The sequence below is a fragment of the Phyllobates terribilis genome, unplaced genomic scaffold, assembly GCF_046119375.1.
Source record: "Phyllobates terribilis strain yellow unplaced genomic scaffold, ASM4611937v1 Scaffold_2__4_contigs__length_985480577, whole genome shotgun sequence".
Classification (NCBI taxonomy): Eukaryota; Metazoa; Chordata; class Amphibia; order Anura; family Dendrobatidae; genus Phyllobates; species Phyllobates terribilis.
Genome location: NW_027362762.1, coordinates 156,037,345 through 156,060,897, shown reverse-complemented (window position 1 = coordinate 156,060,897; position 23,553 = coordinate 156,037,345). Strand labels below are relative to the sequence as shown.

Here is a 23,553-nt window from a genome sequence, read left to right as displayed (position 1 = left end):
ATGCTCACATATTATGTCCCTGCTATCAATGACTACTGAGAGTGTATGGGAGGCACTCTCCAGCACTAATGCTCACATATGACTCATATTATGTTCCTACTATCAATGACCACTGAGAGTGTATGGGAGCCACTCTCCAGCACTAATGCATACACATGACTAATATTATGTCCCTGCTATCAATGACCACTCATAGTGTATGGGAGGCACTCTCCAGCACCAATGCTCACATATGCCTCATATTATGTCCCTGCTATCAATGACCACTAATCTGGTATGGGACGCACTCTCCAGCACTAATAATTAAATATCCCTCATATTATGTTCCTAATATAGATATATGACATATGTTGCACCGAGGCTTTTAAATAGTAATTACATATTATAGATACAGAAAAAAATAAAAAACTATAAGCAACTATTAGGACCTGTTAATGTGAATGAAAGCAATCAGGGTTATCAGCATTTTAAGCGCCTTAAAGTGAATCTGTCAGCAGGTTTTTGATACCCCATCTGAGATCAGCATGATGTAGGGGCAGAGACCCTGATTCCAGTGATGTGTCACTTAATTTGCTGGGCGCTGCAGTTTTGATTAAAAACGTCTTTATCTGCTGTGGAGCTATCAGTTTGCTGGATGCTGAGCTCTGTACAAACCTGTTCCCACCACTGATTGGCAGCTTTCTAGGTACACTGTGCATAGCCAGAAAGCTACCAATCAGTGGGGGGAAGGCTCAGACTGGCCCACAGGAGAATAGGAGAATCCTCCGGTGGGCCACCACCCTCTTATATCAGCAGTACTTGGCACAATATACTTGAATCCCTATGTACAGACAGAGGCAGCATCTCGTCCATTTAACAATCACAAATTCATATAACAATGAGAAAGAGAGCGTGGACTGCTAGACCCTATAAAATTAGGACTGCTAGATCCTGTAAAACTAGGACTGATTGACCCTGTAAAACTAGAACTGCTAGGACCCTATAAAACTAGGACTGCTAGACCCTGTAAAACTAGGACTGCTAGACCCTGTAAAACTAGGACTGCTAGGACCCCATCAAACTAGGACTGCTAGGACCCTATAAAACTAGGACTGCTAGGACCCTATAAAAGTAGGACTGCTAGGACCCTATAAAAGTAGGACTGTAGAACCCTATAAAAGTAGGACTGATAGACCCTATAAAACTAGGACTGGTAGACCCTATGAAACTAGGACTGCTAGATCCTATAAAACTAGGACTGCTAGACCATATAAAACTAGGACTGCTAGATCCTATATAACTAGGGCTGTTAGACCCTATATTTTGACTTGTGTGACCAACTATAAATTAATATAAACCATAGGAAATAAAACTGGTAACAGTCTCATTCTTATAAAAAAATGATTACTAGATGACCAGGTCTACTGTTATGAAGATAATTTTTATGATACACAAGTGAACACTCCACAAAAGAATGACCCTACAGCAAAGTAAAAACTGTGCCCCCCTTATGTGCTGATGGAAATCTCTGTACCATGTCCAAATACTAAGCGCAGTGTTTTGCATTACCCTCCTATTATGTGTCTGCTTTTATGATTGTCTAGATAAGGCCACAATGAAGTAGAAGGCAATGCTTTAGTTGTTTAAGCCAAGTCTTGAGTTGTATAAAAAAAGAAAAAGCAGTCACGCTTCTATTTCTCTCTACGGTTTAGTTAGGGATAAATCGATGTGAACAGCCAGATTCTGCTAAAACAGTATAATTCACATAGCATTAACAGAAATGTTTTACTTGACTTGAAAACTTCTGAAGCAAGTAATACCTTCCAGCTAGAACAGAAAGAAAAAAAACACAAAAAAACACAGATGACAGCTTTACAGATGTTTTATCAGCATTTTTAAGCGTGTCTCAAACAATGTAACTGCTGAAATTATTATAAACCAGCATCACCAGTACTCCAGACATTGTCATCAAAATTTCAAGACAAACACTTTCCCATGTGGCCAAACATCACAGAGGAGGGGATCTTTGCTTAAAGGGAATCCGTCAGTAGGCTCAACTGTCCTAAGCCGTCTACATGGGCTGCAGGTCATAGGAAGCTGAATACTATGAGATCTATCGGCCGAACACAAATCTCCAGGAGAATCTGCCTCCAGAGCTTATGTTAAATAAAAGGGTGCGTTACTAGTGTGAGACATGTAATGACTGACAGTCTGCTCTCCATGTCTCACACTGGTAATGCCCTCTTTCATTTAAAGTAAGCTCTGGAGGTATATACATATTAAGAAGTCTGTGGATTTCTCTGGAATATGACATCAGATCGCTGATATCAAGGTATCATTTTATTCAGCTTCCTATGACCTACATGCTCATATAGACGGCTTAGGAGGGTTAATCCTACTGGCAGATTCCCTTTAAGGTTTTTCTTATATTAGCTGGGCCAAGCTGGGCCGCAGGCAGACACCAGGCACCACTCCAGAGAAGTCCCCGAGACTGCAGCAGCTGACCGGAGGATCAGACGTGCGGGTACGAGGTACAGGAGGGCAAGACAGAAGTGTATTCAGACGGTTCGACATCGGGGCAGGCAGCATGGGTTTGGGTTCATAATATAAAGCCAGAGTCAAGGATGGAGAAGCCAAACTGAGCAGGTAAGCAGGCTGGGTCAATAGTGGGAGACAGAAAATGGAGATATGCATAAATGGGTGCTAGCAGGCTACGAACCAACATTCGGGCAAGAAGTGGTTGGAAAGAGCTGCCTAATATTGACCCTGATGGCACGGGAAAGGCTAGGGAACCTAATCTCTGCAGGACACAGCAGGGTTAAATTCTTGCAGAGACCAGACACTCCCCCTTATACAAGTAATTAAAATGAATCTGTTACCTAAAAAAAAAATAATAGTATCTGCAGCCATAGTGGTAATCTGCAGGTAAACATGTTCAGCTGTCTAAATGGAAGCGCAGCTACAGGGAAAAAATGAATTTTATTCTCCCTGCAGCTGCTTGCTTTCAGTCATTGGTGAAGTGCAGGGAGCAGTTAGTCACCACTCATTCTACAGTGTATGGGCTGTAATCACTCCCCCTGCACCTTGACAGACAGCTTGCAGTTCAGTATATGTGTGCAGTATATGTGTGCAGGGCAGGCTGTCAGTCAAGGTGCAGGGGGAGTGGCTACAGCACACTCACTCTGTAGTGAGCGGTGACTATAACTGCTCCCTGCACATCCGAGCGGCTGCAGGGAGAATAAAAATTCATTTTATCCCTGTAACTGCTCTTCCAGTAAATCTGCCAAAAGTATTTAAAGTGCTATTCACCTTCAGATTACTTCTTTGTCTGCAGGTAAATAGCTTTTTTTTTAGATGTCACGTTTCCTTTAACAAATAGAGAAATTTTCTATTGGTTAAGGATACTGGGAAAAGTAGAGAGGTTTTCAGAAACAGAAACCCCTGCTGATCCCGGCATCCTGCCAAATCTACAGAGAGATGGAAATTCACATAAGAAAATGTTTCAATTCTTTCTCTCTTGTATTTCTCCAACAGCCACTTAAAGGTTATTTTGCTATTCCAAGTATAGAGCAAGATCAATTGTTTAAAATGTTCAGCTGCTCAGGTTAGATAGAAACCCTTTTTTCTCCTGATACACCTCAGTGTATTCATCAGTGAGTGTCGAGGGGTCTAAGAAAAATGAATGAATTGATACCAATCTTAAATGAAAAAAATATTAGGTAACAGACATGTTACTGACAAATGCTGGAAAGTAATTTTTAGAATGAATAGCATCAGAGGGTAATTAATTCATGAAAAAGACCTTTACTGACTTGCGCTATCTACACAAAATATTAATTTTTACGTTATCATCAATTTACATGCCTACAGGCTTTATATTAAAAAAATGAAATAACTGGCCGACAACTCCTATGGCTCATTCTATGTGTTCAAAGAGTAACTACACTTTTTTAAATTATCCTCTGACCATTGTAACATTACTACATTTTGTAACATACTGCACTACCATATTTTGCTTCCTTCTCTCCCAATCACTATTTTGCAGACCTGTCTCAAAACCTACTTCATGCTCTTTTAAAGATTCCGTTCAACTTCTGTTCAGTAAGATTGGTACACAATATCTAAGCAGTCTGTGTAGGGGAATATGCCTGTCTGAGCCTCTCTGCTCCTCACATTGATACTCAGACTTCCTGCATCCTGTTTGAATATAGGAACCTGAATCATCACAGCAATTTTGCCAAAATTCTGGTGCAAATTGCTTTGAACAGTCATAAACTTTGGGCGCAACTGCGAGTTGAGCAAAAATTTTGTGACTTTTGTTTTTTTTCACAACAGTTTCTCCCAGCTCCGCGAAAATGGACAAAGCTGGGGGCGCCACAGATTGTCTAATTCATCTGACTACACCCTACCCCCTTTATCAAGAACAGTGAGTAAATTGCCTGTCTTAATGAATCAGGGACCAAGTGTAAGGATCTTGTAGAGCAGCAGTTGAAAGTAGATTCTAAAGGAGCCTGAACTAGAAATTGATACAGTACTGCAGAATAGTTTTTGGGAGAGATTGAAGCAAAATAACGTAATGAAGTATATCATTTTGCAATGCCAAAATGGTAAGCGATTTTTTTATGCCCTAAACCTGTCTAGATTTGTATGTAATACACATTAATCATTGGATCACACTGGACTCTATGTGTGAATCGTAAGTCTCTTTTACAATGGATGTCTATGAAGCTTCATTCTGACCCTCTGTAGACTTGCATTGTAAAAGTGCCTTCCAGGTCACACATAGAGCCCAGTGTGATCCGACAAGTCAGAGTTTCAGTCACACCAGTGTAAAAGGGACTGGACCGAAGCTGGAAACCAGGGAAGATCGAGATCAGTAAATCTCGATCTTGATATTATTGTCTAAAATGGAACAATAGATATCAAAAGAATGAGCCTGTTTTTTTCAGACCAAAATTTTACATACAAGTTGTCTTTAGAGAAGATGGTGGTTAGCACTGCAGCCTTGCAGTGCTGGGGTCCAGGGTTCAAATCCTACCAAGGAGACTATCTGCAAGGAGTTTGTATGTTCTGCCCGTGTTTGTGTGGGTTTCCTCCCACACTCCAAAGACCTACAGACAGGGAAATTAGATTGTGAGCCCCAATGGGGACAATGATGATGATTTCTGTAAAACGCTGTGGAAGTAATGGCGCTATATAAGTGAGTAAAATAAATACATATGACTATTGTACTGGCCAGTGCACCACAAAAATTGTCTGGCCAGTGCACCACACAGTTAATTTTTTTTTTTTGTTTTAATTGGTTTAACTGAATTGACAATGGATGACCAATTCCACTGGATGTCATCCTTCACATTCATTCATTAAATATATGTCATATTAGCTTTTTACTATCTTTTGATGACAATTACTGGAACTCCAAAAACACATTTGCAATGTTTCGGTCCCATTTGGACCTACATCAGACAATAGAATTGTACAGAAAACAAAGTGCAAAAGGAGAAGAAAGTGCTGGGAGGAAACAGAGAATATCATGAGGTTTACACTCTCTCAACATTGCTTAAACCACAGCAGTATACTCCACTGTCTCACAGCAATTACATTGCCTTCTATACCTTTTAGTCCTATGGCAAACCAATTGTAAGTCTGTGACTAATATTGAGGCCACAATATAAGTGCTGTTAGGTCCAATGGCATACATACCATTGGTGCAACATGTGCGGCTGCACAGCAGCCCGAGAGGCAAGAGGGCCCGAGAGGTAAGAGGGCCAAGAGGTAAGAGGGCCAAGAGGTAAAAGGGCCAAAAGGAAAAGGGGCCAAGAGGAAAAGGGGCCTAGAGGAAAGAGGGCCAAGAGGAGAAAGGGCCCCGAGAGGTAAGAGGGCCAAGAGGTAAGAGGGTCAAGAGGTAAGAGGGCCCGAGAGGTAAGATGGCCAAGAGGTAAGAGGGCCAAGAGGTAAGAGGGCCAAGAGGTAAGAGGGCCAAGAGGAAAAGGGGCCAAGAGGAAAAGGGGCCAAGAGAAAAAGGGGCCAAGAGGAAAGAGGGCCAAGAGGAAAGGGGGCCAAGAGGTAAAAGGGCCAAGAGGAAAAGGGGCCAAGAGGTAAAAGGGCCAAGAAGAAAAGGGGCCAAGAGGAAAGAGGGCCAAGAGGAAAGGGGGCCCATTTCCACCTCCAAAGCAAATGGAATTGTGCATTATGCTGACCGATTGGACGGTAAAGAGCCCACATATTGTTCTTACACAGGGGCCCTCTACAGTCTGTGTCCGCCCCTGCTCAGATCGTAGGTTAGACTCGCACCACCAGGCTTGAGCCCCACATAAATGTATCTGTCACAAAACAGTCATGGTTGGTATCAATTTGCTGCAGTGGTAACACATGTCGCAAACTTCGTATGCTCTCGATAATGTTATGCAGTTATTTGCATTTCTCCAAAACGGGTCATCTTCCTCCATGACTTATCCCATAAAATAAAATTATGAGACCCATGCCGATGGTCAAATTAATGCAGAAGAGACCTGAATGCGGTTAAGCGGCTTTCAGTTGAGCTTTATAAGAGCGACCTATTCTCAGCCTGTGTGGGAAATGATTCCCATTCATCACCTCAGCCGCCTCTTACTATTGAGCAGTACACTGAAGGAACAAGGAAACCTGCCGCAGCGGTCGCTCATCACACTATGTAATTCCATTATCCCGTGCGTTTTGCACAGTTAAAAGGTTGGAGCCAGCGAAGATTGCACAAAATAAGACGGGTTCTGCTCTCCATCTCTGACCTGCAGCAGCTCTTGCCTCCCTATTTCCTATCCCATTCATCGGTGTTATTATTCCTCTGGTCGATGCGGCTTGTACTAAAGTAATCTAGGATTGTCTAATTATAGGGCCTTCATTTCAGGCAGTTAACTGGATATAAGTGCTAGCCTATTATAGTGTTCTAACAGACATATTAATATTTGTATGCCAGAAATACCGGCACGTTACAGAGGTGAGAAAAAAAGCGAATATCTATAAAACTAAAAGGCTCCGCTCAAAGCAAAAAAATCCAGAACATTATACTGTACGGTATATACCGTATTCAGCTTATAGCATGGATAAACCAAATACTAGGAAAAGGGATGGTTCAAGTACTCAGCGAAGAAAGTGCACCGGGAAATTAGCACATGCTCAGTGAGATGCTGTCTACATTAGGTTTCAGTGACATAAAAATAATAACTATATAAGTGCTCTGCTGATTTGCCAGTTTAGGCAATGTTCACACAATGTGCATGCGTTGCGTTTTTTTTGCAGCGATTTTCTGAAACTGTAGTAAAAACGCATCATAATCTTGTCGTATCTATACCTTCATGATGTTGATGCATCCCCATGTATAATTACAGGTCTTGTGTGCACCCTTAGGCCTTATTCACACGTCAGAATTTGGTCAGTACTTTTCATCAGTATTTGTATGCCAAAACCAAGGGGAACATACATAGAAGAACTAGAAACGAAAGATTGACACCTGTTGTCTATTTTGGAGACACTCCTGGTTGTTGGCATACAAATACTGATCAAAAATACTGATGTGTGAATACAGCCTAAGGCACAGGGTCCCTTTTGTGGCAGGAAATCTATGCAACCCATAAGGCCATAGCTAAAGCAAATGCTGCGTCTCTTTTCGCTGCATTTTTTTGGTGCAGAAAATCTGCAGTGTTTAACAATTGTGGATGAGATTTCAGGAAAGCTCGTGTGCTTAAAGACGCTATGGAATTTTATTTTGGTGCATTTTATCCCTACAGGCTTCTATGGGGATCCTGAAAAAAAGCATATAAAAAAGAGCAAAGGTTTTTGGCTCAGAATCCCATAATTTCTCCTCTAAAATATGCATTAAAAAAAGTGTCATATCTGCACTAAAAAAGCATCAAAAAGATTGTTACTGGATGTTTTGGTGTGGACACCTGCAGAAAAAAAAGCAGTGAAAAAATGCAGTATTTTCACACACAAGACCATGACCTAATACAATTCTAGTGATGATTAGGATTATTAAAGTAAAACATAGATTTTGGAGGAAATTAACTGTACGGGCCCGCTCCTCGTTTATACCTTTCTGTGTACCAGCATGCCATCTTACTTAGTTTTCGGGACACAAATTAAATAATACTGCAATATCCAACACAGCTGGTATAAAAGGGCAGTGTGAATAATGATCCACGTCGATCTACTCTTGATGACCTATCTTGGGGATAGACCATCAAAACCCCATTAATACAAAGCACTTGACTGAATCATTCATGGCTGACCGGTGAAGGTTGTTGTTTTAGATGACAATGCTATGAGTTAAAATGAAGGTTTATAAAAAACAATTACCGTAATCTCTGCTGTTATCTGTGGCCTGATCTGGGCTTTTACTGATGGTATGTATATCTGTCATTCAGCATGAATGCTTTTTCAATGACAGCATGCAACAATGAACATAAAATTCAACATGGCAGATCAACTTTTTGACAAATAGCCTGCCATCCTTCAGCATCTGTCAGGCTCGCTTTAATCTCACTTCCTTCGGACAAAACTGACATCCGGAAGAAGTGAGAATTGCTGCTGCTTTCTAATATCTTCCAGATGTCAGCAGTTACTTCTGAAGGAAGTGAGTGTGAAGCGGCTAATTAGCGGCAAGCTGACTGGCTGCAGGGCTCATGTGACATAACGTCATGCAAGCCCCAGGAGACCCGATGCTGACGTCGCCGGAACAGTCTCGACACCAGGAGTACAGGCTGTTGTATTTTACGTTGGGTAATATGGTGATTAAGAAAAGGTTGTCCGAGAAGTGGACAACCCTTTTAAGCCACAAAAATATTACCAATGATGGGAAGAAAATAGTGGCCACTTTAATCTTCCTGACTGTTGCTCAACTGACATCATAGATGTTCTTTTTCAACAAATGGAAGTTGTCCCATGACAAAATAAAGGCCCCAAGTCCCCCAAAATTGATTTCTTTGTAAAGGAGATAGAAAAGCAAAACCTGAGGTCAAATGTGAGGACTTGCTCTCTATAGAGATGAGGGACCCAGATGTGACCTACAGTGAAACGCTCTTATTGCATGGAAAAGATCTATAGATGTTATAGTAAACTAGTGACCCGTCTAACTGAAAACTGTAACTTCCTAAAACAGTAATGATAAAGACATATCGCAAAAAGAACTGGAGTTAGATGCAAAACTAAATAACAATAACAGGCTTGTATTATTCAGCCGATGGTGCTCAGTGTATAGTAAGCAAGCACAATTTACATAGTAAAGAATAGGTAGGTATGGCACTCAACAGCTGGATTTTTATGTAGTAAAAATCACTTTATTCGGTGCGAATATAACAATAGGTGAAAGGAAGGGTAGAGCAAATACAGTTTCACGCAATCATCAATTTCTCAATGTATCAAGTTCTTGAAATTTCTTTACATCTAAATACTTCTAAATATTCTGTTATGCACACGCCCGGGCTAAGCGGCGTGTGCGTGTGATTGGTAGTGATTCCACTGGACCGTGCCGGAGAGTGAATGCCTGGAGGGGCGTGACTAAGTATTCACCCGATCCGACCAGGGTTGCACGACGGCATACGACGCCAGTGCACCAAGGAGGAACCGAGCAGAGGGACCAGGTGCTACTCCAGGACAGACCCCGGACACGGCTGTTGACCCACACAGGGGAATACAGGAACAGGCTGGTAGGCTGGCACACAGACTGGTGGGTATAGGCAGGCACGACTGGTATGCAGGCAGGCGGGTATGCAGGCAGGGGGGTAAAGGCAAGCACAGCTAGAGTGCAGACAGGGAGGCACTAGCAGGTAGGAACACAGGCGGGATAGGACCCAGTACACACCGGGACTCAGGAACAATACAGGCAGAGGGTTACAGGCAAGCACGGCTAGAGTGCAGACAAGGCTGAGCAGGGAGGACAGGGCTCTGTTCACACGGAACAGACAGGAAGGGAAAGACAGAGCCAGACACCCACAGGGTACTTGCAGTGAAGTAGCGAGTGGACCACAAACTCACAAACGGGAGTACAGAGACAACTGGCAGGAGTTAGGTACGAGTTCAGACTCTGCAGAAAAAGGAAGGGAACGGACATAGAGGCAAAACAGGTAAAGGATAGGAGAGAGTTCAGACTGGAACTGAGTGTACGGAGGAGACCGACACTGCAGCGGGATACAGGAGCGGGTCTGGGAATACTGCCCCCAGAGAGGCAGGACGAACAGGCAAGGAGCGTGTTCAGACAGGACAGACAAGATACAGGAGCGGGTCTAGGTAATCGGCCCCTAGAAGGCGGGAGGAACAGGCTAGGAGCGTGTTCAGACAGGACAGACAAGAGAACACAGAAAGGACTCAGTTCAGACACGGGAACTAATACCGAAAAGCAGGAGACATACAGGACTCAGTTCAGACACGGGAGCTGATACCGCAAAGCAGGAGACATACAGGACTCAGTTCAGACACGGGAGCTGATACCGCAAAGCAGGAGACATACAGGACACAGTTCAGACACGGGAACTGATACAAAAAGCAGGAGACAAGAGACGGGACCTGGCACCTTCAGAGTGCAAGCACACACTGAAGGAAACACTATGCTCAGGCAGGGATAGAAGGGAGCTGCTGAGCTATATACCAAGTGACAGACAGCAATAGGCTGAGGACGCACAAGGGGTGTGACCCACAGCAGGTACAAAAGGCAGGAAGTGATCGGGCGCCGCCCTTAAGCAGCAGAAACAGACACAAACAGACAGCATGGAGGGAAGCCAGAGAGACATTCTGGACAGGAGATCAAGTGCGCCCTCTTGCACAGTGGGAGATGAACCACCATGCAAGGACGCCGCCAGGTATGTTACATATTCCATAACCAACTGTGAGCCGAAGTGTTTAAGAACCAGTGCAACTAAGCCACGAAGTGGCAGACGACGTAGAGTGGAGCCACCGAGTGCTGAGGCATGTGGTGCATAAATGTCACCAATGGTTTGCTTACTCAATAACTTCAGATTTGCAAGCCTGCTGACATGAGTTTACATGGCTGAGCAGCTGCATGCAAGCCTTACATCACAAGCACAAAGCCAAGCGTCCGATTGACTAGTGTAAAGCAGCTGCCACTGGAGTCTGGAGCAGTGGAAATGTGTTTTGGAAAGTGACAAATTAACAAGCGGCAGTCTGATGGACGAGTCTGAGTTTGGTGAATGCCAGAAGAATATTATCTGTAAGTTTGGTGGATGAGGTTTCAGAAAATCCCTTTCGCCAGGCCCAGTTAGTTGAAAAAAAACTTTTGTTCCATACTCACTCTAACCAGGTACAACGAAGAATTTCCGCTGATGCTCCGGAAGTCTGTTATTGTCTGCAGAGCTGATGTCACCTTGAAAAAATACATGTCTACCAATGGCATGGAGTGATGGCGACCTCTGCTCTTTTAATATAGAGCAGTACATCTGTGAATTCATGATACCATCTATGAAATGTAGCTCCCCGACACCAACAGCTCTCATGGACCCCCACATAAAGACACTGCCATTGCAGTGTTTCACTGTAGGCACCATGCATTTTTCTAAATGCATAGTGCCTACAGTGAAACATGGTGGTGGCAGTTTCTATATGTGGGGCTGCTTGAGTGCAGCTGGTGTCAGGGAGCAACATTTCATTGATGGTATCATGAATTCACAGATGTACTGCTGTATATTGATAGAGAAGATGGTACTATCACTCCGTGCCCTTGGTAGACGGGAATGTTTCCAGTGAGAAAATGATCCAAAACACACATCTGTTGCATTACTGAAGAGGACAGGATGAAAGTGATTCAGTGGCCAAGTACCGTATGTTTCCTGATCTGAACCCAAGTGAACACCTAAGGGGGATTCTGAAGAGACAAGTTGAGCAGCACTCTCCATTAAGCATCCAGGCTCTTAAAGACGACATTCGTGAAGAATGGAAAAAGATAGATGTCATTCAAAATACCATATGTAGTTTTTGATGTGGGGTGTATTCATTTTTGCATCAATTAATTTGAGTAAATCTGAAGATTTTGTAATGAAACTTATATTATTAACCTTACTTTCATGTTATGGGTTAAAAAAATGTTCTATGAAACTTGGTCTTGTCAAAATTTTGGAAGTTGTTCTTGTAGTCCGTGAGATATTGATTAAAATCTTACTTTTCAAAGTGGGTATGCTGCGCACTGTGTATGTGTGTATATATATATATATATATATATATATATATGTATATATATATATATATATATATAATTTTTATGGCTTGTCTCAACTATTTACTTATTATATACCATTATTATACACTATTAGTATATGTTCTAATACAATATAGTACTATGTACCATATTATAGTGAAACTATAATAAACCAGCCAATTTCTGCTCCAGCAAATGCTATCATTATTTCCCAGCATTACATCGTCTACAAGGTGGTGGAATGTCCTTTATCCAAATAATGTTCCCAGTTTTCCCACAAAAACCCTTGACTCTAAACATTATAAATTCACTCTCTTATAAAACGTTGACATTTCTTCTCATTCTTTCTTAAAGACTCTGCTCCTTCTTACTGTTATAATGAAAGCATCACTCTTCATAAAAATATTCATAGTCTATAAAACTGCTACAAAGAAAAATTTTCTCACAGATGTGGTTCACACAATCAAACTACATCATGCCGTAGAGTGACCACATAACCGGATCTGCAAGGTCAGAGGACTCATCTTGTTACTGTAAACATTGTAATGACTTACATGCCATTTTGACAAGCTAGGAACAAACTTTTTTGGAGGAATTAGGGCCTACTTTGATGCCCTGCACAAAAGGACTTAGACCAAATTTTAGGGAGGACAGCATGAGCAAATACAGTAAATACTAGTCTCCTATGTATGGTAAGTCGGGTACTCAGCACTGTTATCTGGGCACTGAATCGGCTCTGTTATTTAAGCAGCGTATGTCAGTATTAGGACACTGTAATGTTGGCTCTATTATTTGGGTAAAATGCTGGCATTATTCTCTGTACTGTATGGTGGTATTTTTTTGATGCTACAAACATTGTTTCTTCCAACGGCTTACGAAGGGGCCATGTATAGAGCTCCAGTACTAAATAAAGTGGCTTATGTCTTATGAATTCCAGTACACTTCCATTGCTTAATTGGGAGATAAATTTCACATTTAGGCCATTTACTAAGAATTTGAGAGTCAAAAAAAACCACGATCATAGCAAAAGGCTTCTGGCACATCACTGATTCGAAAGGATCTCCTCATTCAGATCTTGATCAGTGTAATTTTCTGACAAGTCACAATAACGTATCAAACTTGATCAACTTAAAATGTTCATGTCTGCTTTGCGACAAATTCTGAACTAAAAATTAGAAAAATAATACATTGGTAATAATGACGACCTGATTTGGTCATGAAGTAAACAGTGAACGTTCCAAAATAAAATCATCCATATATCCCCTTCAAACCACAGCTTCTTAAATAAACTATTCCTTTATCACTTCTCTTTATCACTTCTTCCTTTAGGTAAAAAATAAATGGAGTTACGACGCCCTACGGGACACTGTCTGTCTTACTGACTGTTTGGATGAGAGCATTTCCAAGAAAAAATGATCCTCTCCTAAGGAAAAGATTATAGTGGAAAAAAACATAGCTGGATCTTAAATCTTTTAGCAGCTACCATTACACACGGCACAGAATTACAGAATTTGCTGCATGGATATTAAACTAAACCTGGTTCTAATAAACTCCAAGCATCACAAAATGTCACACAATATGAATGATGGTGTACGATAACATGTAGAGTAGACATGCATACATACCAAATAATCTTTTGTATCATTTTGGACCCCTTTTTAAGGGGTAGTGAAAGAAAGGAGATTTTCTCTCGTATAAAAAATACTGTAGAAAAGCTTTAGGCAGGTATGGAAAAAAATGTTGTAAACTAAGAATGCTTCCAAAAAATAGAAGAAATGTATTTTTATCAATTAACAAAAGTGAATGAACAAAAGAGAAATCTAAGTCAAATCAATATTTGGTGTGACCGCCCTTTGCCTTCAAAACAGCATCAGTTCTTCTAGGTACACTTGCACAAAGTCAGGGATTTTGTAGGATTATAGGTGATGATGATCATCATTTTCATATGTAGGTTGAAACATTAATTGAAACAGAAACAGCTGAGTAGGAGGCTTAAAAGGAACAGCCAAATTCTGATATAAAAGGTGAGGTTGGTGGAGACAGTTTTACATCTCTTGTTAGGCAAGTCAGAGCACAGCAACGAGACACAAGGCAGTTATACTGCATCAGCAAGGTCTCTCCCAGGCAAAGATTTCAAAGAAGGCTAGAGTTTCAAGATGTGCTGTTCAAGTTCTTTTGAAGAAGTACCAAGAAATTGGCAATGTTGAGGACTGTTTGCAGAATACTGTATTTGGTGTTCTTGTGTCCTACCAGAAGCTTACATACAACAGTGGGATTTACAGAAAACCTCATCCTGATGTTGCACAGATGTTTTGGCAATGTTACTACCTAGTTTTGACTATATGCCATGACAAAAATCAAGGGAAATATACACGGTATTCTAGATTATGCTCCTTGCACATTACTTTAGGATCTTTGCTTCCCCGCTTTCACTTACAGTATGTCTTTTTAACTAGAGAAGTATGAAGTGCCAGGGCGAAGGGAAATATTCTCTAACATTTCACTGTTTTAAATTTTGCGTTGGCGCCGCGGTAGGCACTTGCGCACACTGACCTCGCAATGGACTTCAGGAAAATGGCACCGGTGTCGGCACATGCACAGCTTTAATCTTGGTCAATGATGAGCCGAGATCTAAATCAGCACGCCTCTGGCCTCATTTTACTGAAGCTCATCGCGAGGTGAATCTGCGCAAGTGACGTCCATGGTTAGCACCGCGCAAAATTTAAAAGAGTAACAAGATACTGACACCGGGAAGCAGGTGAGGGGCCGGGGCAGAGACGAAGATCCGGTGCACAATGCTTGTCATTGAGCCAAGATCTACATCTGTGCATGTGCCGACAGTGGTGCCATTTTCCTGAAGCCCACTGCGAGGCCAATGAGTGTAAGTGCCCATCGCAGCGCCGACGCAAAATGTAAAACAATAACAAGATACAAGCACCAAAGACAGCTGAGGGGCCGGAGCAGAGCCGAAGACCCTACCATAGTCCCGCCCGATGCACGAACAGCTTATTGCACACAAACTTCTAAAGATAATTAAAGAACAACCAGGCTGTGGATTCCTACAAAAACCTATTAAACCAGTAGGACAGCGACTTTATGTCCATATATTTTGTTTAACATGCCTGATCCTGATGACAGGTTCTCTTTAAAGGCTTTTCTTGTGTGTAGTGTATACTTTCTACATCAGGTCATCTTTCTTGTGAGCTAGTTTAAAAATCGATCCAATACATGAAGCATAAACATCTCTCAACAGAGTATCATGAAGTCATGTTTTGTTTTGTTTTTTAAAAACTGGTCAACTTGCAACATATATGAGTTGCTTGATGACTCCCCAATACTGAAATAGTTTCTTCTTGGTAGCATAGTGCAGTTATACTTTATATTTTATATGAACTAGAAAGCTCATAGAATACAAGCTCCAGACTGAACACTGAAAAGAGTAGACTATGATGAAACAATGCTATCGTAACAGTTGGCTAACATAAAATCCCCAGGAAAGGCACAGCTTTCTGGGAAGGTATTGTGCTCATCTCACAAATGCAAGGTATAGAATAGATAGAGACAAAAGGTGACGGGTTGGGGGCACAAGATAAGCCTCTCTGCATCAGTTACAACTGCCAAGGGTAACAAACTAGATTACAAGCTTGATCGCACCCATAGACAGTCACAAGGCAGTGGTTGGCAACTCACCCATCACAGCAAAACAGAACAATCATCAGCATCAATAAAAAAGCCAAATAGCATTCAGCAATACATAATATGATAGATGAATCACTGTCATCCTACTCTGTGATTTTACCCTTCTTGGCCAATGACAATTTCATCTATAAGTGACCTATGCAATAAATATGGTGAAAAACTTTTCTTTGGAAAATCCTTTTAAAAAAGTCAAAGAGACATTCCCTTGGTCCTATCTCCAGAGACAACAAGGCGGCTTTACTATGGGATCTGTGACTTTGTGGACTAGTCACCTCAGCAGCTGGTCAAGAGGCTAATGGCTTCAAAAAGGCTTACACAATTTTTTAATGAAAAACCCTTAATGCTTATGATATTGTATAGGAACCTTGTCTAATTGTAAATCCAGTCTGATCACTGCTCTGAACCAGGAGGGATTTTTTTTTACTTTTTGGGAAGATTGGTTCATGAATTTTGACTGTTTCCTTCTTTGGATTAATTGTGGGGAAAAAAATGAAATTTTTACTCATACCCCTTCCTTTGATCCATGTCATCTCACATTTCTTGTTTGAAAAAACATGACATGTACATCAAGTTCAACTATTAATATTAGTTTTATGGGTTTGCTTGATTTTGGCATTTATCTGAGCAAATACATCTAGGGGGAAATTGTAGTTCACGGCTTCATGGTATCATTCATACAGGACGAAGGGAAACAAGTGTAACCATATGAACAAACCAACATATTTAGCATCGTATAAATATATTATTACTATCATCTGAAACTTAAGTATCAGGTTTTCTTATTGAGGACACAATAAATGAATTTTAGTTTGATCTTGGCCTCAGAACTTTCGTTCATCTATTACAAACCTTATAAGCTTTGAATTGATGAAGATTTAATACAGCACCCATAAAAGTCTACCTGTGATACAGCACCCACAGAAGTCTACTTGTGATACAGCACCCATAGAAGTCTACTTGTGATACAGCACCCATAGAAGTCTACTTGTGATACAGCACCCATAGAAGTCTACCTGTGATACAGCACCCACAGAAGTCTACTTGTGATACAGCACCCATAAAAGTCTACCTGTGATACAGCACCCACAGAAGTCTACTTGTGATACAGCACCCATAGAAGTCTACTTGTGATACAGCACCCATAGAAGTCTACTTGTGATACAGCACCCATAGAAGTCTACTTGTGATACAGCACCCATAGAAGTTTACTTGTGATACAGCACCCATAGAATTCTACCTGTGATACAGGACCCATAGAAGTCTACTTGTGATACAGCACCCATAGAAGTCTACTTGTGATACAGCACCCATAGAAGTCTACTTGTGATACAGCACCCATAAAAGTCTACTTGTGATACAGCACCCACAGAAGTCTACTTGTGATACAGCACCCATAGAAGTCTACTTGTGATACAGCACCCATAGAAGTCTACTTGTGATACAGCACCCATAGAAGTCTACTTGTGATACAGCACCCATAGAAGTCTACTTGTGATACAGCACCCATAGAAGTCTACTTGTGATACAGCACCCACAGAAGTCTACTTGTGATACAGCACCCATAGAAGTCTACTTGTGATACAGCACCCATAGAAGTCTACTTGTGATACAGCACCCATAGGAGTCTACTTGTGATACAGCACCCATAGGAGTCTACTTGTGATACAACACCCATAGGAGTCTACTTGTGATACAGCACCCATAGAAGTCTACTTGTGATAAAGCACCCATAGAAGTCTCATTGTGATACAGCACCCATAGAAGTCTACTTGTGATACAGCACCCATAGGAGTCTACTTGTGATACAGCACCCATAGGAGTCTACTTGTGATTCAACACCCATAGGAGTCTACTTGTGATACAGCACCCATAGAAGTCTACTTGTGATAAAGCACCCATAGAAGTCTACTTGTGATACAGCACCCATAGAAGTCTACTTGTGATACAGCACCCATAGGAGTCTACTTGTGATACAGCACCCATAGAAGTCTACTTGCGATACAGCACCCATAGAAGTCTACTTGTGATAAAGCACCCATAGAAGTCTACTTGTGATACAGGACCCATAGAAGTTTACTTGTGATACAGCACCCATAGGAGTCTACTTGTGATACAGCACCCATAGAAGTCTACGTGTGATACAGCACCCATAGAAGTCTACTTGTGATACAGCACCCATAGAAGTGCACTTGTGATACAGCACCCATAGAAGTCTACTTGTGATACAGCACCCATAGAAATCTACTAGTGATACAGCACCCACAGAAGTCTACTTGTGATACAGCACCCATAGAAGTCTAATTGTGATACAGTACCCATAGGAGTCTACTTGTGATACAGCACCCACAGAAGTCTACTTGTGATACAGCACCCATAGAAGTCTACTTGTGATACAGCACCCATAGAAGTCTACTTGTGATACAGCACCCACAGAAGTCTACTTGTGATACAGCACCCATAGTAGTCTACTTGTGATACAGCACCCATAGAAATCTACTAGTGATACAGCACCCACAGAAGTCTACTTGTGATACAGCACCCATAGAAGTCTACTTGTGATACAGCACCCATAGGAGTCTACTTGTGATAAAGCACCCACAGAAGTCTACTTGTGATACAGCACCCATAGAAGTCTACTTGTGATACAGCACCCATAGAAGTCTACTTGTGATACAGCACCTATAGAAATCTACTAGTGATACAGCACCCACAGAAGTCAACTTGTGATGCAGTACCCACAGAAGTCTACTTGTAATACAGAACCCATAGAAGTCTACTTGTGATACAGCACCCATAGAAGTCTATGTTTAAATAATCCTTCTTTCTGACTTTTTATGAAGCTGTGCAGAAAGAAATTGTGCCACCATATACCAGGTATATAAAGTTATTTAAACTTTGCATTCATTTTTGTCTGTCACTCTACCAATGCTTTATGTCCTGCCAATGATCCGTGGCTACCAGGTACACATGAATTGGCCAATTTATGCGCTAAGATTTCTCATTTATTTCTATATTCTACAGTAGTAATGCTATTCATATTTCATACTTCATATTTACATGCGCTAAAATTTCTCATTTATTTCTATTTTCTATAGCAGTTGTGCTATTCATATTTCATATTTACATACTCAATGTTACAGTGTGCTACATTATTTGCTTACTGCCAATGATCTAAGACTAACATCTTCTATTAGCTGAATCTCCAACTCTCATCTTCAAAAATTTTCTCTGGAATGTTCTACATAAGGCAATCAGGTTAATTTCCAATGTCCACAATTTTAAAGGGAATCTGTCAGTGGGATCAGCCTTCCTAAGCATTCTATATGGGCTTGTAGGTCATAAGAAACTGAATAAAATTATACCTTAATATCTGCAATCCGATGTATTATTTCAGAGAAATCCAGAGATCTGCAGCCAGTCCATGCATTGTGGACATAGATCTCCTGGAGAATCTGCCTTCAGAGCTTATTTTAAATGAAAGGGAGCATTACCAGTGTGAGACATGTACATCAGGAGAGCAGACTGTCAGTCATTACATGTCTCACACTGGTAATGCCCATTTTTCATTTCAAATAAGCCCTGGAGGCAGATTCTTGGGGAGATCTATGTCCACTATGCACTGACTGGCAGCAGGTCTCCTGACCAAACCATGACAACTTCAAGTATTTTTATGAGGCTGTCATGCTCGAGTTGGGATTACCACGGCCAGTCCATGTATTTCAGTCTGAGATCGGACCGATTTGCACTGATGTCTGAATGAGCCCTAAGGAGCCCAATACTTAACTATTTAGTAATTATAGATTAACTGGGAATACTGAAATATGTTACGTAGCAAACAGGTCGAATTGTCCTATCTTCTCTCTTCTATGATAATTCTTCAGCCTATAGTCAGCAGCCTTCGCCTACCTTGCACCTGCTGTTTCATATCTCCTCACTGCTGGGTAAAGGGTTAGTGCTCGATAAAATGTATATAAAAACATATAATTAAACAAAAGGATGAGAAGGAAAAATAATATGATATTGAGCACCTAAGTGGAACCTCATTGCAGCTGCACATTATTACACATGTTTTCATTTAAACCCCCATAATGATGATGATGAAGATTTTCCTACAAAAGAAAAATCCCAGGGCACTGAGAGTTATTACGCACATTATGTGTGCAAGCAGCATCGAGAGAGATAAACAAGTGTCAGTGCCAAGCATGCTGAGTGTATTTACTAGGCATGCAGTGGCTCCTAACACATCCTGCGGCATGACGTGAGACATGTTGCCTTTGGGGGAGGACAGCACTTATACACAAAATGTTCATATTTATACCACCAGCCAAAGAAGGAAACAAGACTACTAAAGAATGTACACTCTCCTTCAGGCGGAATACTTTATGGAGAATACGCTAAGGAATACAAACTAAAAATAGAGCTGATAATGTTAATTGGAGGAAAGACCCAAGACTTAGTAACCCGTTCATGACTTCGGAAAGTTAGGAATGAATTATGGTGGGTTGCATAGAGTAGAAGACAGATAAAATACAAATAAAGAGAATGAACAAAAAGGTAAACTATGCCCAACAAGTGAGGGTTTACTTACTAACAATGAGGAGCTGGACATCTATCACACTTTGTCACTGATGTTCTTCCTACCTGAAGACGGGGATTTGCAGATGCTTGCGTTGGACATGGATAAACTTATTCTCAGTGTCTTGAATATTCTCCTTTCCTTGTAGACAAGACTCTAACTGTGCAGATAATTTATAGTCTTCGGTCTCGGTCTGTAGAAAACCGCTGGGCAACATTTCTCAAGGGCTTCTGCTAGCTAGCCATGTTGCACATCAGGGATATAAGGGGTATAAGAGGCTACAGAAGTTAGACAGCTGTTTGGCTGGGGTGGGAGGAGAATAGGCGGGGGAAATATACACTCTGGAAATAACTTTTGAGAAAGTTTTTCTTTGTTTCAGAGGCTAGAAGAAGGAAATTATTCACAATAAATTGTTTTAGAAACATTGTCGCACAGTACATTCCAACATGCTGAAGAACTGGAGGCTTACACAGAGGAGAGACTGGCACCACATGTGAATACTAAAGCTAGGCACAGAAAAATTAATAAAACTGCTAGTGTGGTCCTGTCAAAGTGATCTTATTTTATAACATAGATACAAGTGAGAAGATCACATTGTCATTGACATAAATGGCACTGGGCTTAAAGGGAATGTGTCAGCTTGAACCATCCCCAAAACTATTTATATATGGTCATGTTGCTCTCTAAAAGATAATGCCATCCAAAGCTGTATTTATGCCATATGTTGCTCCAGTTTTAATCCATATGCAAATGATGTTCAAGTGCTCTGGGAGTATCAAAGCACTTCCCAAACACTACCTCCATGGTTCTATTCCATAACCTTCCCCTGCTAAAAGACAGCTTGCTGGCTTGACTACACACCCTGTTATTAGTCAGCCCAACAGAAAATGGTGGGACAAGGCAAGATGTAGAGCCAGGGAGGCAGAGAGATGGGAAGTGCTTTGCCACTTCCAGAGCACTTAAGCACCATTTGCATATGAATTAAAACAGTGATTTTTTGGTTAGGGAACAACAGATTGCAGAAATACAGCTGGATGGCATAATATTTCAGAGTGAAACATGACCATATAAACAGTTTGGAGTGGATGGATTGTGATATCAGATTCTTAATAAAGTAAATCTCTGAGCATGAAAATCTCCAGAATATTGCACCTAGAAAGAGACTTTAAGTAGCTTCACATTAGAAGAAGCTTAAAACTAACTGTACTTGAGAAATCATTTGATAACTCACAAAACCATATCAGGAGGTTTGATTGATAGATCCACGTGCTGAGACCTCCGCCAATCACTAAGATGGAGGTAGAAGAACTCAACAGAGAGCTGCCTCTGAGACTAGAGAAGGACTTGATGAGTCTACAAGTCTGTCTCAGATGTCTGAATGGGAGAGTTTGCTCATTTATTTTAGCGATCTGTGGGGTTACAGGCCCCAGATCCTCTAGTCAAAAGTTTTCTGAAAGTGCTGTTACACTTTAAAAATGGGAGTATGCAATATGGCTGACTATTTTTCCCAATGTACATCAAAACAGGCACATTTCACTTTGCAATTTGTGCATATTTTTTTCAAATGGGAAAGCGAGACAATGGCAAATTTATTCTCGGGATGCCCCAGACACAAAGGATTGTTGGTGGATACCACTGACCTAAACCGAATGTGTATATATACACCATTAAGCAAAGGCACAACGGAGCCAATATAACAAAGTGTATAAAAGAAGCACTCTTCCCATCAAAGTTTTTATCCTCTTAATATATTGCAGTCACCATATTATACAGCATTGTGTACTTACAATTGCTCATTTTACCTTTCTACCTAGTAAATTCTTCTAGTTTCTCAGCTTTATGTAGAAACAGGAAGTCTCTTTTCCCTGCAAAAGATCATTTCCTTCTTCAACTTCTGATCCAGTTGCTCCGGTCCTCCCCCTGCCAGTGACTTTTGCAGTGACTTATGAGTCATACAGGGTAAAATGACCTCCTGTTTCTACATAGAACTTAGAAGTATTCAGCTAGTCAGTTTTTAATCATGTGATATCATAGACCTAATGGCAAAGAGAAGATTTAGCTGGTAGAAAGGCTAAATGAGCAATTGTAAGTAGACAGTGCTATATAATATGATGACTGCAATATATTAAGGGGATAAAAACTTTGATGGGAGCGATTTTCTAAGCCAGAAATAGTTATACTTTGAATAGTCACAAACTATTTACACAACATGGAGTTGCGTAAAAAAATGTGTGACTTTTGCTGTTTTCACATTAGTTTGAAGCAGTTCCGCGAGGAAGAGCCGAAGTAAGATGGCTTAGCTTGCTCGCCAAATTATTTAGAACTGGTGTCATTTCTTTTTTTAAAATCAAATGTTTTTTATTGATTTTTATAAAGATTTACACAAAGGGAAAAAAAAGGAAAAAAGAACCAAACATTGGAGAAACACAGTTCTCCACCCCACAACCTTACATGAGTTATTTATACATCTTGGCTCTGAAAAACCAGCATAATTAGATGAACAAATATTTGAACATAGTAACAATAGTCAATCCAATTACATATAACTTGTGGAAGTACTAATAACGTTTTAATTAATTTTCAGAGAAGTTAAATTTGAGGCAACATATAAATGTAACTCAAAGCAAGCCGAGGCGAAATAGAACTGGTGGCATTTCTTACATCAGAAATGTTACTCTAGTCACTAACAGGAGTAACAATTCTTGCAAAGTGCAAAAAGGTACATTCCAATAATAAGATGCGTCAAATTCATTACATGGCGTGCACGTCATAATGAATTCAGGACATTCCTGCATTCCTGGTGCCAGTCTTAATGATTTGGGGCCAAAGACATTGATGCTGTGCCAAGTTCAAAAGTAAATAGTTTTCATCAGTCACAGTCCACACTTCATCTTTGGAGTCAATCACTTGCGCTTGTGTTTATTTAGTTTGACTCATAAATAGTTGTCTTCTTAGGTATGTCCAAGGTACACCAGTCCAACACCGCTGAAACCCAACTGTTATAGGAGTCACATGGTGGGAAACTTAGGAAAGCAAACAGTTTTAGAAAAAGTGTAAAAATAATCATATTACTGGAATGATTTACATATAAAATAATAAGATATTTCCGTGTCTCTAA

The 23,553-nt window shown here is 40.8% G+C and overlaps 1 protein-coding gene across 6 annotated transcripts in view; it reads right to left on the bottom strand.

The window, feature by feature from the left end:
- PDE1B (phosphodiesterase 1B) overlaps positions 1–23,553 on the bottom strand; it is a 499,904-nt gene that overhangs the window by 204,846 nt on the left and 271,505 nt on the right. Inside the window, exon 1 of one of the 6 annotated variants that reach the window (XM_073663164.1) lies at positions 20,501–20,731. The exons of 4 other annotated variants lie outside the window; for them this stretch is intronic. In XM_073663164.1, coding sequence (XP_073519265.1) covers positions 20,501–20,652 — 152 coding nt within the window. In that variant the 5' untranslated portion in view covers positions 20,653–20,731. Of the gene's footprint in view, positions 1–20,447; positions 20,732–23,553 lie in introns of those variants that run through there. One more of the 6 variants, XM_073663169.1, reaches the window with a different exon arrangement.